The sequence below is a fragment of the Myxine glutinosa genome, chromosome 6 (genome assembly GCF_964187855.1).
Source record: "Myxine glutinosa chromosome 6, kmMyxGlut1.1, whole genome shotgun sequence".
NCBI lineage: Eukaryota > Metazoa > Chordata > Myxini > Myxiniformes > Myxinidae > Myxine > Myxine glutinosa.
The window spans coordinates 111,194,264-111,210,633 of NC_136266.1; the positions used below are offsets into that span (position 1 = coordinate 111,194,264).

The window sequence follows — 16,370 nt, forward strand, 5'->3', positions numbered from 1 at the left end:
TCAAAAAGTTGTGGACGGATTGAGACGAAACTATGCGGAGAGGATGGGAATGTGACGAGGACGAATCAAGTCGATTTTGGTGAAGAAAATGCGAGGCTTTTCAAATAGTCAGGCTCAGTATAAGATTTAAAGTTTCGTTGGATTTTTTGGGGGATTTGGAAAACTATATATTTTTGGAAACTATATTGTATCGTCACTAGTCAGTCAGAAAACCAATGTTGCTATTTGCAGACTCCTGTATGGCGGCCATCTTGGATTTTCAAAATTGCCGCCATAGAACTAATTTTTCTCAATATCTCAGCTTCTAAATAACATAGAGCTTTGATTCTAACGGCTAAACATACATTTTCAAGGGCCCCGAATCCAATGGTAACAAGTTCGATAAGCTAGACATGACCATAGAGCTCCTATGTGGCGGCCATCTTGGATTTTTCAAACTGGCCGCCGTAAAATTGATGTTGCTCAATATCTCAGCTTCGAAACAACATAAAGCTTTGATTCTAACGGCTAAACATACATTTTCAAGGGCCCCGAATCCAATGGTAAGTTCGATAAGCTAGACATGACCATAGAGCTCCTATGTGGCGGCCATCTTGGATTTTTCAAACTGGCCGCCGTAAAATTGATGTTTCTCAGGATCTCATCTTCTAAATAAGACGGAGCTTTGATTTTTCTAAATCCCAAAAACAATCCAACGAAATCTAAAATCTGGTCATGCTGAACCTGACTGCGTCACTGTAGTGGGGGGGCCAATGTAGCAGATTGAAATGCCCGGTGAAATTGCTTGTTAATTTTTGGACACTGGTTGGGCTGTCTTTAGGGATGATATAAGTTCTAGAAAAAATATGTCTCCAATTGTTTCAAGTTCTTTATGGCGGCCATTTTGGATTTTCAAAATGGCGGATGTCGAAAACGTAAAATTCCATTATCTTGGCTTCTAAATGACCTAGAGTTTCGATTCAGGTGTCCAGTTGTACATTTTTGGGGATAGAGAATTGAATGAAACCTTCTTTAATAACCTACAAGGGATAAAAATAGGTTTTTATGGCACAGCCGAACCAGTGTCCAAAATCTAACTTAATGCACATCTATCTTAATTGTTATTTGTTATTTGTATGTTCCAGATTCGTGACCCTGAGCAATGATGGAGCCAAAAAGCAAGAAAACCAAGAAAGAAACTGATTTCACACTTTGCATTCAGTGCCAGGATCCCCAAGGTGCACTAGTGACTGAGCCAGCACTGGGCTCATATGCAAAGTTTCTCCAGTTCATCCAGGAGAGGGCAAGATATGGTGATGCCGACTTCAAACAGATCAGCGAACGATTAAGCTGTTTCACTGCCACTGACTTGAGGAACAATAAAGCAAAGTGGCACCGGGCATGTTATGGATCTACATGCAACACTGCTCACCTGGAGCGTGCTAGAGTTCGCCACCAGAAAGCCTGCGAACATGGCGACACCCAGCATCTTCATAAGAGGTGTGGACGTCCTTCTTCTGCACCTGCCGCTGCAAGTACCTCAGGTTCTACGCAAGACGAGACTCTTCGCTTCACACGTTCATCATCAACTCCATTCAACAGAGACCTTTGTTTCTTCTGTCAAGAGGTCACTAAGGAAAGTGTACATGTTGTATGCACGTTCAACGCAGGTAAACAGCTGAAGAAAGCTGTTGAAGAAGGCAGCAACCACAAGTGGAAAGTTCAGCTGAGTGCTGCCATCAGTGCACATGATGCTCATGCGATCGACGTCAAGTATCATCTCCCATGCTGGGTGCAGAATGTCCAACGTGCTCCCAAGAGTGGGACATCAAGTGATGACAAAGAACACATACTGCAAGAAACTAATGTTATCAAAATAGCCGCAGACATTGAGTTTGTCAGCCTTGTTCGCTCTCTACTCCAAGCTGGTGAAATTCTCAACATGTCTGACCTGAAGTCGGTTTACTCCAGGATTCTTGACAATAATGGTGTGCACAATGTCCCATCACCTACTACCCAAGGCATGAAGGAGAAAATCAACTCTCACATTGATGACGTTCACTTCATGAAACCAAAACGTCGAAACGAGTCAGACTGTGTATTCTCCACTGCCGTGCGTGATGCAGCTGTCGAAGATGCAATGACGAAGACAAATGAAAAAAACATCGAACAACTGTTTGAGAGTGCCTCTGTTCTCCGCAGTGCCATTGCTTGTCAGAACAAGCACCCATGGCAATTTGAAGGAGAAATGAACACTGATGATGCTGAAAAGCATGTACCCAAAGTACTCTATGCTTTCCTCCGCTGGCTACTGGAAGGACCAGCCACGAGCATTGAGCCAGAGACTATGCGCTCAGCCACTATTCATCGAGATGTTATAACCATCAGTCAGAACATCATGTACGGCTACAAGTCAAAACGCCAAGTCACGTACAAGCCCAAAGAGCCAGATGCACCATTCCGCCATCGCTTAGAATGGCCACAGCAGCTTGCCGTTGCCATTGTAGTCCATCAGTCCACCAGAAACAAGAAGCTTCTGGATTTCCTGCATGGGTTCGGTCTGTCTGTTGATTATAGTCGGATCTTGCGGTTGGAGACACAGCTGGCCAACTCAGTCATAGAGTCTACGACAGAACAGGGTGTATACTTTCCAAGAACCATGCGCATAGGGACGTTTGTCTTCTTTGCAGTGGACAACAGTGACTTCAATGAAGACACACCTGATGGGAAGCGGACACTCCATGCTACAGCCTGGGCACTCTACCAACGACGGGAACATGCACCCTCCACAGATGAACATAGAACACTGACACTACATGACCGAAAGGCCAGACACCGCTCACTCAAGGTTCTGACTGCTCCAGACTTTGTTCCTTGCCAAGCACCAAACAAACAATCTGCCACAGGTACCACGTATAGCTTCAAGACACGGTCAAACCCAGATGTCACCAAGCCGTACTCTGCGACGGACACAGTGTGGCTACTTTCACGCACAATCATGCGAACAGCTGAAGCTGAGGACGTACAAGACGACATCATCCCACCAGATGACCAGCTGCAAGCTGCAGAACCCCAGCATGCTGACCCTGTTGGGTCACTCGTCCACGATCCAAAACAACCACCTGGCAGTAGGATCAAGCATCACGATATCCCAACTTGGACAGCCTACAACTCACTGCTCTCCTCTTCGAAGCCTCTGACAGAGGTCAACGCCCTGCCATTGGTAGCAGCACCAGCCCATGAATGGCAAACACTGATAACAGTCTTGAAACAGACACAGCAAATCAACTGCATGGTCATGGGTCCCGATAGGAAGACAGTGATCACCTTAGACATGGCCCTGTATGAGCGAGCCAAACAGCTGGAGATGACCAGAGATGACTGCAAAGGCAAGTGGGTACTGCGACTAGGGGAGATGCACACTGTGATGGCTGCACTGAGGGCTGCTGGGAATGCCATAGAGGACAGTGGTCTTGACGAGGCTTGGTCTGAGGCTGATATCTATGGCCCAACAACGACCAGACAAATACTGGAAGCCAAGCACATGAAGAGGGCTTTGGAGGCCCACATCACCACTGTCCAAGCCCTCTTCGACCTCTATGTGGACGAATTCTTCCAAGAGCATCCCCATCTGAGGGGCCCATGTACCCAGTCAGCACAACAGGTTGCCCAGAGCTGTCATCTACACAACCGAGAGGAGATGACAAGTGCGCAGAACAACATGCTAGCTGTCCTCGAGTCAAACGAAGTCCTGGAGGCCATGGCAAAGTTTGATGAGAGGTCCGTGCCACCCGTGATGGACAATTTGAGCTTCACCTGTCTTCACTGGATGAGATGTGCATATACGTCTTTGCACATGACAAACAGAAATATGCCAGGCTGACTCCCCGGTACCTTGCAGAGATGAAGGCCCTGAAGATGACAGATCCAGGGATCTACCAAGAGTTCATGGATGGGAACTTCAGTGTCCATAAGAATGAAATCCCCTTCTGTGCTGTAGGTGTGGACCATGCACTGGAGCACATCAACAGGATCATGAAGGTGACAGGGGGTATTGTGGGCATTACCCAGAATGCCAGTGCCCGCGAAAGGTTCTTTCTGACAGCACCAGAGCTGAGTAGGCTTGCTGAAGAAGCCCGTCAGATGGCTGGCTCACAATCAGCTACACGCAAGGAGCACCACGACCTATCAACCACAGTCTGGGCTCGGCAGGAAGACAGCATTCGTCGACTGAATAATGTGATCAGAGAGTCCATGAATCCCATGACGCATGAGGGTGAAGACCTGACGACTATCATCACCAAGGTGGTGATGCCAGCTGAAGTACAGAAGGATGTCTGCAACCAAGATGAGATTGGTCAGAAAGCGTATAACACGTTTGTTGCAGAGCGCATCAACACAAATGAAATCAACCTTTGGGCCAGAATGGGAAAGGTCAAACTGAAGATGTGGAAGAGTGCCAGGAAAGCTGTGAAGCACAAACTGGCAGACAAGGTTGTAGAGCTGAAAGACGACAGGTCACTGTTTGCGCGCATGCTGATCGTGGCCCGCTCACGACCAGAGATCAACTTGAAGGATGCCATAGGTCAATATGAATTCACCGCGCTTCCACGAACCCTCTTTGCAATGGCTGGGACACTACTACCATGCACAGACAAAAGCAAGCTCATGGGCATCCTAGAAGATCTACCCAAGAAGTCAACTGGCACTGGTCAGCAGCCAGACGACGACAATCCTGAACATACTCCACCCCCTCCCAAGAAGGTGACTGTCATAGACGGCATGGCATTAGTGCAAGCAATGGGTAAGCCACAATGGGTCAAAACATGTGCCCAGTGGGCTGGCCATTTCAATGCAACACTGGACTGCAAGACCAACGGGTATGATGAAGTCCACCTCGTGTTTGACCGATATGATCTGCCAAATTCACTGAAAGAGGCCACACGGGAGAGGCGCCAAGGTGGCAAGCCGCCCACTGCTTACCACGTTCAAGACAGCACCCCGATTGGGAAACTGACAGCAAAACAGTTCCTGTCGCACACCAACACCAAAGATGAGCTAACTGTCTATCTGGCAAAGAAAGCTCTGTGTCACTTTGAGGGGACTACCAAGGTCTTCATCGTCACTTCAAGGCAGGATGTCTTCTCCAACTGCATGGATGTACAGCATCTCCGTAGCTCCCAGGAGGAGGCTGATACGAGGATCTTTCTTCACAGTCTAGATGCCGTCCGAAGAGGTGCAACACAGCTGTACATTCAGTCACCTGATACTGATGTATTCATCCTAGCACTCCACCGGTACCATGAACTATGCAAAGACACATACTTCATCACGGGTGTGGGGAACAAGAAGAGGCAAATCTCACTGGAACCAATAGTACATGAACTTGGTGTCAGGAAGGCTGCAGCCCTACCAGGATTCCATGCATTCACGGGAGCAGACCAGACTGGTCGGTTTGCCGGCAAGGGAAAGCTCACATGTTGGCAAGCCCTCAATAGGTGCTCTGTTGAGGTGGTATCTGCGTTTCATGACCTTGGGGCCTCTGAGGAGCTGAGAGCTGACACAGAAAGTGACATTGAGGCATTTGTATGCCAGCTGTATGAGCCTCGTACTACAGTTGTGGATGTGGGCAAGCTGAGGTGGAGACTGTTTACCAAGAAACAGCTAGAGGCACAGAAGCTGCCACCAACACGGGGAGCTTTACATGAAGCCATTGCTCGTGCACATTTCCAGGCCATGGTGTGGCATCAGGCTGATGTACCGGACCCCCAGCTTCCACAACCAACAGAACATGGATGGAGAGCAGAAGGAGATCAGCTGGTGCCCATCACAACCAAGGACCCTCCAGCCCCAGCTGCCATCACACATCTAATCAAATGTAACTGCAAGAAGACCCAATGCATGTCTCACTGCTCATGCAGGTCTCAGCATCTCAACTGTTCTGAGATGTGTATGTGTGGGGCAGATGAAGAGGTGTGTGGTAACACGGGTCAGGAGCGCCCCATGGGAATCGATAACACTGATGATGAGGAGGATGGAGATCCTTCAATGTAACAATGAACACTGCCAACTAAAAATATTGCACAAAGACATTATAAGTGTACATTTGAACACTAAAGTCCAGCCTTTATGTGATTTAGAAGTGAAAATGATGGAAAAAAAAAAATATATGTGTTGGCATAAGTGCGTGAAAATCCAAGATGGCTGCCATAAGAACCCTTTTGATCATATGTAGGTGTATAAATGTGTGTTTATTGGATTAAGTATCCGCAAATATGTACATTTGGACACCAAAATTAACACTCTAGGTCATTTAGAAGCCAAGATAATGACAATTTCGGTTTTCAACAAACGCCATTTTGATAATCCAAAATGGCCGCTATAAAGAACTTGAAAAAAATGGACATATTTTTTCTACAACTTCTATCATCCCTAAAGACAACCCAACCAGTGTCCACAAATTAACATTTGAATTCAACGGGAAAACATTGGCCCCCCCACTACTGGTCAGAAGTTGTATGAAGACTACGTGTCGGAGCGTATCAATGGAGATGTTAGCCTCTGGGCACCAGTCAAGAAGGAGAACAACAAGATGTTCACGTCTGGGAACAAGAGAACCACAGTGAAACTCAGAGACAGGACTGTGGATCTGAAGGAGACTAAGGAACTGTACGGAAGGCTCATGGTCCTTGCCAAGTCAAACAGAGATGTCAACCAGAAATATGCCATCGGAAATTACGAGTTCACTGTGACACCAAGAGCACTGTTCGCTCCAGCTGGGACAATTCTTCCATGCATTGACAAGTCGAAGTTAATTCATCTCCTCGACAAGTTAGCAAGAGCAGAAATTCACCCCGAAGATCAGCAGCAGACACCAGCTGCAAGTGCTCTACAAGAAGATCCAATGGACACAAGAACTATGGCATCCACATCTAGTAAACCTACAAGTCGGAAGATTGCACTGGTGGATGGGATGGTACTTGTGCATAAGCTGACAAAGAAACCAGCTACTGTAGTGAAAGTCAACGATCTGGGTGAATGCTTCAATGACAGACTCATGTCTCTAACAAAAGATTGTGATGAGATCATACTGGTCTTTGACACGTACAAAAACGATTCTCTGAAGAGTGCTACCGGGGCTAAAAGAAGGCAAGGAAAGGATGCAGTACAGTATCAAGTCAGAGATGACACCAACATCAAACACATCCCAATGAGCAGATTCCTTTCTCATGACAAAACAAAGGCTGATCTGACTGACTATCTGGCAGCGAAAACTCTAGAATACAACAGTCACTCATCCAAGTTGATCATCACGTCTGCTTCAGGGCGTACTAGGAGCAACAGTGACCTGCTCTTCGAGGACAACAACCATGAAGAAGCTGACACCCTGTTGATCCACCAGGCCGTGCTGGCATCCCAGCGAAACCCACATGATGCGCAGTTGGTGTTCTTCTCTCCCGACACAGATGTCCTGGTACTAGTCATAGCAAACTATGACCTACTGCTGAGGAATACATCCATTTCCATGGCCTCTGGAATACTTCAAATAGAGCCACTGTGGACAGCTCTAGGGGTCGAAAGAGCAAAGGCGTTGCCAGCCTTTCATGCTTTCACAGGGGCAGACAACACTGGGAGGTTCTCTCGAATAGGCAAAGCAACCTGGCTGCATGTCTACCTCAAAGCAAGTGAAGATGTCATAGACACCGTGTGAATGCTTTCAGATGCAACTGAAGTGACGGAGGACATGTTGTCCACACTAGCTAACTTTGTATGCGCTGCTTACTCTCCAAATGGCATCCACATCGACAGCATCCCCGAACTACGATGGTATCTCTTTTGCAAACACATGGCAGAAAGTGACAGGCTTCCTCCTACTCTTGGAGCTCTCAAGCAGCACATCCTTAGAGTCCATATCCAAGCCAGAGTGTGGGGTCAGGCAAGCATTGCTCAACAGGATCCTCAGCTGAATCCCCTGCAAAACGGCTTTTACAAAGACACGGATGGACAAGTGAAACCAACCACAACTGAGGAGCCTCCAGCCCCCAAGGACATCATTCAAATGGTTAGATGTCAGTGCAAAACAGACTGTTCTTCATCTAGATGTTCCTGCAGAACAAACAACTTGGCTTGTACAGACCTTTGTCAGTGTGACATCCAGTGCCAAAATGATGAGGACTCTCAAGATGTGATGAACGAAAGCGATGATGAGGATGATGATGACTTTACTCAATGATGAATCAAAGCTCTGTGCTCTTTAGAAGGTGAGTTACATCAGTTTTACGGCGGCCAGTTTGAAAAATCCAAGATGGCCGCCACATAGGAGCTCTATGGTCATATCTAGCTTATCGAACTTGTTACCATTGGATTCGGGGCCCTTGAAAATGTATGTTTAGCCGTTAGAATCAAAGCTTTATGTTGTTTAGAAGCTGAGATATTGAGAAACATCAATTTTACGGCGGCCAGTGTGACAAATCCAAGATGGCCGCCACATAGGAGCTCTATGGTCATGTCTAGCTTATCGAACTTGTTACCATTGGATTTGGGGCCCTTGAAAATGTATGTTTAGCCGTTAGAATCAAAGCTTTATGTTGTTTAGAAGCTGAGATATTGAGAAAAATTAGTTCTACGGCAGCAATTTTGAAAATCCAAGATGGCCGCCATACAGGAGTCTGTGCAAATAGCAACATTGGTTTTCTGACTGACTATACAATATAGTTTCCAAAAATATATAGTTTTCCAAATCCCCCAAAAATTCCAACGAAATTACATAGTGAACCTGACTAAAAGTTAACATTGAGAGATAGGGCTAAAACCGTTATATAATACGATATTTGAAAACTTTGGACAAAACTTGGTGGATGAGTTGGGTCGGTGACAAGAAAAAGGTTGAGGTCTGGATCCAGATCCGGCCCCATTCGTGGATACAAAACGTAAACCCTTCAGCCTGGCGGAGGTATGTGCTCTACCGAGTGCCGTTCTCGTTTTGTTTGTGTGGTGAGAACAATAATGGCTTCCAAAGCTCCAGTCGCCATCGATTTACTACGTGCTCAAAAGGGCACCACAACAATCAGGGAAGCCTCTTCGCAGTGAATGTATCCCTCAATGCAAGTCGGCAGACAAATCTTCACCACTCTTCCTTGCTGCCCGGATTTGTCAGGGCAGTGCGGCCACGGACAGAGTGCCGATCTGACTCGGTTTAGATTCCTTCCTGGCCACTCAACTTTGGATATGCTATTGTTTCTCTCTCAACAATGGATAGACCTCGAATCTCAGGGAAAAGGTCGGAGCTGTCTCTGTACGCATTTCTGGCATTCGACAACGCGGAACCTGCTCGGCTTGTGAAGGTCTCTCTCTCTGTGGAATACGAAGCTGCACATACCCTGGCTTTCCCATTTCCTCCACTCACACAGTGTGGAAACTCTCAGAATTATCTCAACCACTCGCAGTGGACTGGAGTGTTCCAAGGCAGTCTCAGATGCAGTCTTCTTCCTCATGTACACAAACTCTGATGGTGAGGACCATCAGACCGAAGAACGTTTTTCTTTGCTGACGATTCGACATGATGCAGTACAACATCGCATCCCTGTGCAGCGTGTGAGCGAGCCCGGAGTATCTCCTTCCTCCTGTTCATTAATCCATTTGCTGCATAAACTACGCTGGTGAACAGAACCAAATCCCACAGAGGCCGGCAGCAGCTGCTTCCATCTCTTCTGGAAAAAGATCAGATTATTGTTGAACACTTGGAACATGTTACTCAATCCAAAGAAATTTCGCACTTTCATTGGGAATCACCTAATTCTAATCCTAATCCCGCCCAATAAAACTGAACTGATGATCACTGTACTGGCATGCAACGGCGCTTATGATGGGGAGCTCTGTAGTTGAATGGCTCAGACTTGGAATCCGTCTTGTGAATAAGGGAGACGTCCAAGATGAAGGCAGGAGACCAAGATGAAGGAAGGAGACCAAGATGAAGGCAGGAGACCAAGATGAAGGCAGGAGACCAAGATGAAGGCAGGAGACCAAGATGAAGGCAGGAGACCAAGATGAAGGCAGGAGACCAAGATGAAGGCAGGAGACCAAGATGAAGGCAGGAGACCAAGATGAAGGCAGGAGACCATCTTCATCAAGATGAAGGCAGGAGACCAAGATGAAGGCAGAAGGCAGGAGACAGCTTTAGAAGAATACAGTGCCACATTTTCGTCCCCTCCTTCCTCCTGTTCATGAATCCACTTGCTGCATCAACGTGTTGTCCTATTGCCCCAGCGCATTACATTTTACCTTCCCTCTGTCAGCTCGTTCCTCCACGAGCCTAAACCTTCTATTTCGGTTAAAAACTGTAAACCAGCCTATTTCAGTCTACTGCAGGACTAAGGCCTCCCTCAACTCAAGTTGAATGAGGGGGTGTTTTGCACACTCGCTACGATTGCCAAGAGCAGGTTGGCGAGAGTAAGCAACCACTGCAATCAAACCCATACTGACCTGCAGAGAAAGAAACCAGCCAGCTCAGATAGAGTACGTAAAACAGGAACATTGCCACTTAAAGCGAAGCAGTACGATGTCGGACGATTTATTCAGCGAACGCTCACCACATCAAGACTGTCACATCAAATACAAAAAATTTTGAATCTTCTGAGTGAGGAAATGAATTTACTGCGTGTTCATTGAACAGCTTGAACAGAACAAAAAATCTGCTGTTAGACAAAACGTTCATTCCACACATTGGGTATCAGGTAAGCAGTTCAGATTCCTGCTCACAATTGGGGGGCGAAGGGGGGCAGTGGGGGTCAAATGCAATGTACAGTGCCAGAAAATAGATTATGAATGTTCCAAACTGCATGGAAAAATAAAAATAAAAACAGGAACCAATCTTGAAATGCAACAAAACTGCTAACAAGCATTACAAGATTTTCTTTTTGTCTCATACCTGTTTAGGGTATGGACAAATTCCCTTTATGTACATGCTATTAAAACCCTACCTCTGTACAGGACTATTGGAAATATGTATTCATAAAGAGGTTCAACAGGGAATTTCCAGATGGACCTTAAAATTCACGAATTTGCCACTCGAAGGGAATCATAGCATGTGAGTGATGCTTCTTCCACCTGGTTGGTACATGTACAAAGGGAAAAAAAAAAATTAAATCGGTATGTTCATTCACTCCGATGAAGGTAAAAGCCCTGAGAAACAACAATTTGATTGAGCATGACACCGCAAAGCCATGTACGCACGCAAGGATGGTTTGAACTCTCCCCACAAAACATGTCGACGGCCCCAGATCGAGCAGATGGTTCGGCGAATTAACACACGAGTGCATCGTGAACACAACCTTAATGAGGCATTAAATGCAATAAACTAATGATGAATCTCTCGTTTGAGTTAAGACAAGAGTCCAATCTAACGAGATAAAACAATAAGTCATTGCAAAGATAAAGGCCACCGAGTGAGTCTTTACACACTGCGCCATCAAATAAGGATGGGGGTGGAGGGAGGTTACCAACATATTACATCCGCAATCATTCTGAAGCCAACAGAATCTATCTGTGGTCACATTCTGTTTGAAATCTACTTGGTTCTACCGAAGGAGTTCCCATTGCTGAGAACCGATCTCACACAGGTCAGCACTCCTTTGCAGGGAGAGGTAGGTGAGAACAGGATTCCAGAATTTGGTCACTGTACGCAATTGCCTACTTCTTTTAAAGGCTATGTTGGACGTTTCATATCTGCCAGCATATGCTGGCAGACGAGACAACCAGCTTAATGACCCGCTCCAAAGGACAGTGCACACGAGTAAGCGTCCCATCTGCGGAAGCAACAAGGTGAGTGCACTACCCTCTGAGATATCCTGCCAGCTCCAGTGTACAGAAAACCAAAAACATGTACATCCAAAAGGACAAGAAAGAAGAGAGAACGGTGTGCTTGGGGAAGGAGTCCAATGGTAAGGAATTGCAATGGCATGGTGTTTGGAGGTGGTGGGTGCAGGATTGGGGGGCGGGTGGGAAATCATCCAACCACTTTTTGATACACAATATGTAAATGGCTTTTTTAATAACTGTATATTTTGGGCGCAGCAAAGTTACAAAGACTTTGGATATTTTACATCATGCACAGCATTGGTTTCACCATTAACAAACTGACTTCACAAAGCTGTCTGCAGTTTCAAACCATTTTGCAAACCGCAAACAACTTCTGCTTTGTACAAATGCGCTACACCTTCAAGCCAAACAGGTGCTACTCTGAACAAAATTGCGAGAGCAACAGCATGATTTGCTTTATCCATAGAGGGCAGCCGAGACCCCTAAAGACAGCGATATAATACACATTTTCCAAATTAAATCATCTCTTACCATATTTTATCAACATTCCTATCACCACTTTCATGGCACTTTGCCTGGCATCTTGGCTCTCTTTCGTGCAATGGCGTCTTCCACCGCTTTAAGCTGCTTGAGGAGCTCCTCCCGGCGCGTCGACGTGCTGCTCTTGGTGCTGATGCGCCCCCCCGGTCCTATAGCAGTGGAATCACCTGAGCCAGTCCTCGAGGGCGGTGCTTGCCTCATACCCCCCGGGCCTGTGCGCTGTTGCTGGGCTCCGGGACGGTTCGATGCTTGGATTGGGCGGGGCTGAGCCGAACTACCATGGGTCGTGACACTTCCGCCACCCTTATTGACGGCCACGGTGACAGTCATCTTGCCCACTCCAGTCTTCTGCGTTGGAAGAGTCGAAGGCAGCTTTTTCCTAAGGACAGATTGAAAAAATATATAATGATGAGAATTCCAAATTGATGTAATGAGCAGAGTACTCTCCCTACTGGTGGTGATGTTGTTGTCACTCCCCGAACCCCCCTCCCCCCACCCCCCCAAAAAAAACCCGGGTTACATGCATGAAGCAAAAACATGCTTACTGCTTATAATTCAAAGCACCTCACTTCCCTGGAAAACGTGGGAACAGTTATACTGTACTGTAAAGGGTGGTGACTTGTAATATCTGCTCCCATCTAGGAAGCGGCGTTACATGATACACATTTACATAAATAGTTTGCACAACTCTCCCCTCCCTCACCAAAGACCACCGACAAAGATAAAACACCCCTACCCACTAATTGGGGTCATGCTGATCCTATGAAACAAGTCTGGATGTAACGGGCCCAGAACTTCAGGATGAGAAGCGTGACAAACAAACACACACACACCGCTCCGTGAATCATAGCAAGGATGCCACTGAAGCAAGAGAAAACAAGAAAACAGAAGTGTGCCAGCAGACCTGTCTGCAAGACTGACAGATGTCTTGGGAGATGGAGGTCGATGCCCAGCGTGGCGATCGAGCCTCACAGGAGAAGTATTTCTGACAGGAGGTCGGCGCTCTTTGTAACCTACAAAAGTCATGGAGACGGATCAGAGGAGTTGGTAAATAACTCATGTAGTAATGTGCATAAGCGGCCAACCCACCATTAATTCTTAGAAGGAAAATGTTCCACCATAATGGAATTACACACGTAATTAGAATTAGACAAGACGCTTTTGGTCGTCTTTGATCAAGCCTTTTTGAAAGAGTGCATGGTTGGAGGGGAAACCATCTAAAAACCAAAATTAGTTGAAAGAACTTATACAATTAGATTAGTAAAAGTTAAAATGACGAATTAATTGGTGGATGAGTTTACTGTTCAGCATTAGAGTTTAACGTACACGTCTAACAAGAGAAGCTGCCAAGTCCTTTTGCACAATGAAAGTTGTGAACATGCCTCGAATTCCAACTCACCACAAGGGATATGGCTTCGAACTCCACAAATATAACTAGAAAGCAGAATTTGACGCAAATGCATCGATGGATATGCCTCTACCCACGGCAGAGCTCAACCCCCTGCAAAGTTTGATATAAAAAGAGAGAAAAGTATTTTCAATAGGCAGGTGACCTGACCTTTGACCTGTTCAATCTGAAATTGAATTGGTTCATCTTTGTATTATAGTCCATAAGTGTGTCAAGTATGGTTGAAATCTCTTGAGTGGTTCAAGTTATTGCAGTGACAGACTTTCAATTCAAGGGCACGAGACCTGAGGCCTTTCACCCTTTGAAACCAAAATTTAATCAGTTCATCTTTCTATTACAGTCCAGAGCTATGCCAAGTTATGTCAAAATACCTTTAGCGGTTCACAGCTTGTGCTAACTAAAATCAGCTTTCAGCTAAAGGTCACATGACCTTTGAACTCAAAATCGAATCGAGTCATATTTGCATCTTAATACACCTTTGTACCAAGTTTGTTAAAAATGCCTTTAGTGGTTCACAAGTTATCATGGTAACAAAAATTGATCAGGCACGGAAGGCCAACTCGAAAACATAATGCCTCCAGCCTTTGGTGGCGGAGGCATAAAAAAAGGTTTCATGAGTCCATAAGCATGAGTGCATCGACAACAGATTACCTCTTTCTGGTGAAGCCGCCACTTTCTTGAGGGGTGGGGAACGACCTCTTTCACGCTCCAATGGCTCCAGTCGCTTCCTGTGTTCCTTCTCTGGACCCTGAACACAGCACAACAACAAAACATCACACCATTAAAGGAACGTTTAGTATAAAACGACTTAAGGGCTGAGGAGGATCGAAAATATAGATTTTGAGACATATTCTGTTGGGCACAAGGTGGGTTGAGAATTTTATGAGAAAACAAATGCAAACCGTTTCACATTGGGAAGAGAGATGATCAAATGTTTTCATTTGCCAGATTGCATCGATGCAAGGCCTTTTAGGATACCAACTTACCCCATTATGATCGACTGTTATAAAAGTGTAATGAAAGTTTTCACAACATCTTTGGAATAGTGGGAATTTAAACACCTCCTCCTGCTCAAGATGATTCAAACAGTTCCCCTTCCATCCACTCCCAAATCCTAATATCCTCCATTTTTCTCCGAAACAAGCCTCACCATCCTCATCTCCGAGGAACATGCAATGTGTAGATGACATGTTTGTAATCCAAAATGCTACAATCTAAATGGATGAATGGAATTTCCTCATCTACAGCAAGTTGACTCACTTTATTTAGCAGTGTGATCTTGATTTCTTTGTGTCCAACAATCGGAGGCTTCCCCTGCGGCAACCCTGTTGCCAATGGTATCATAGTCACGACGGGTTTCCCTGAAATAGTGTGCGACGCAGCGGGATTTCCCTGTGGCCGCTGGGAATGTGGACGGAAGGGCGAGCCTGGTGCACGGTGTTTCTCCTTCGGTGTCTCTTTGTCCCTTGCAGATTCCTTTTCTCTTACCACGACCTTATCCCTCTCCTTAACCAATGTCTTTTCCTTATTCACCTCTTTTCCCTTCGTCACTTCCTTGTTTTTCGGCAGAGGCAAAGGTGCTTCCTTTTTTGCTTTCCCTGAAAATGTGGAAGGGGACAAAACTTGGTGGATGAGAGGAATGGCGGAGCACATTATAGAAGCAATCAATAAAGTTATCATTAGCTTCGGTGGCGGAAGTCATGTATTCACCCGTTTGTTTGATTGCGAGCATGACATCTCAAAACGTTATGGATGGGTTATGACAAAACTAGGTGGATGAGTTAGGTAGATGACAAGAACAAGCCAATTCGACTTTGGTTCAGGTCCGTATCCAGATCCGGCCCATCAGTGGGATATAAAACGTAAACTGTTCAAAATGTTGGCGGTATGTGCTCTACAGAGTGCCATTCTTGTTATCAATAGAAATCCTTTCTCTTACAAATCCAAGTAAAAATAGACGATTCAGATAGAGTGAAACAAATAGGCACTCTTCAACGTCAACCGATATGTCTCGGCCCACATTATCACCTCATTATATGTACTTGTAAAAGGTTTGATTTCAATTCCTGCAGCTGTTCTCAAATATCACATTTTACACATGACTTCTGACCTTAGACACTGAAATCCAATCAGCTCATCCTTACATCATAATATATACTTACACCAAGTTTGGTCACGATCCCAACAATTGTTCACAAGTCAGCACAGCAACAGAATTTTTACTGAACGAGACCTCTGGCCTTTGACCTCATAATCAAATTTGTTTATCTTTACATCATCATACATACTTGTACCAAGTTTGACTTAATTCCCTTCAGCCGTTCTTAAGTCATCACGGTAAAGAAAACCTATCGGACAGACAACCTGAAAACCATAATGCCGCAGGCGACTTTGTCGGTGGAGGCATAAAAAAAAGGCCACAGTGGGTGGACTTCGTCAAAGAGGAGCAAGGCAGTGCAACAGTGGGAGACGGCTCACCGCGTGAGCGAGGTGGTGGGGATGGTTCACTAGCCGATGAGACAGGACTGGCAAGATCTGCATACATGTTGTCCGAATCTGCACTGTGCACAGAGCTATGGCTTGAAGCACTGGAGGCAGACGAGACGCTACTCATGCTTAGTGACCT

At 45.8% G+C, this 16,370-nt stretch overlaps 2 protein-coding genes across 2 annotated transcripts in view; one reads left to right on the forward strand and one right to left on the reverse strand.

Annotated features, from left to right (window-relative positions):
* The first annotated feature begins 4,310 nt into the window (after positions 1–4,310).
* Positions 4,311–16,370, forward strand: part of LOC144892645 (uncharacterized) — a 184,512-nt gene continuing 172,452 nt past the window's right edge. The window contains exon 1 of the mRNA XM_078780394.1: positions 4,311–5,952. Within this exon, the coding sequence (XP_078636520.1) occupies positions 4,405–5,952 (1,548 nt within the window). The 5' untranslated portion in view covers positions 4,311–4,404. The remainder of the gene's footprint in view (positions 5,953–16,370) is intronic.
* Positions 10,534–16,370, reverse strand: part of LOC144892644 (zinc finger CCCH domain-containing protein 18-like) — a 59,542-nt gene continuing 53,705 nt past the window's right edge. Inside the window, exons 5-9 of the mRNA XM_078780382.1 lie at positions 16,223–16,368; positions 15,005–15,342; positions 14,396–14,492; positions 13,241–13,349; positions 10,534–12,715 (exon numbers count right to left, since the gene is read on the reverse strand). Of these exons, the coding sequence (XP_078636508.1) occupies positions 12,358–12,715; positions 13,241–13,349; positions 14,396–14,492; positions 15,005–15,342; positions 16,223–16,358 (1,038 nt within the window). The 5' untranslated portion in view covers positions 16,359–16,368 and the 3' untranslated portion in view covers positions 10,534–12,357. The remainder of the gene's footprint in view (positions 12,716–13,240; positions 13,350–14,395; positions 14,493–15,004; positions 15,343–16,222; positions 16,369–16,370) is intronic.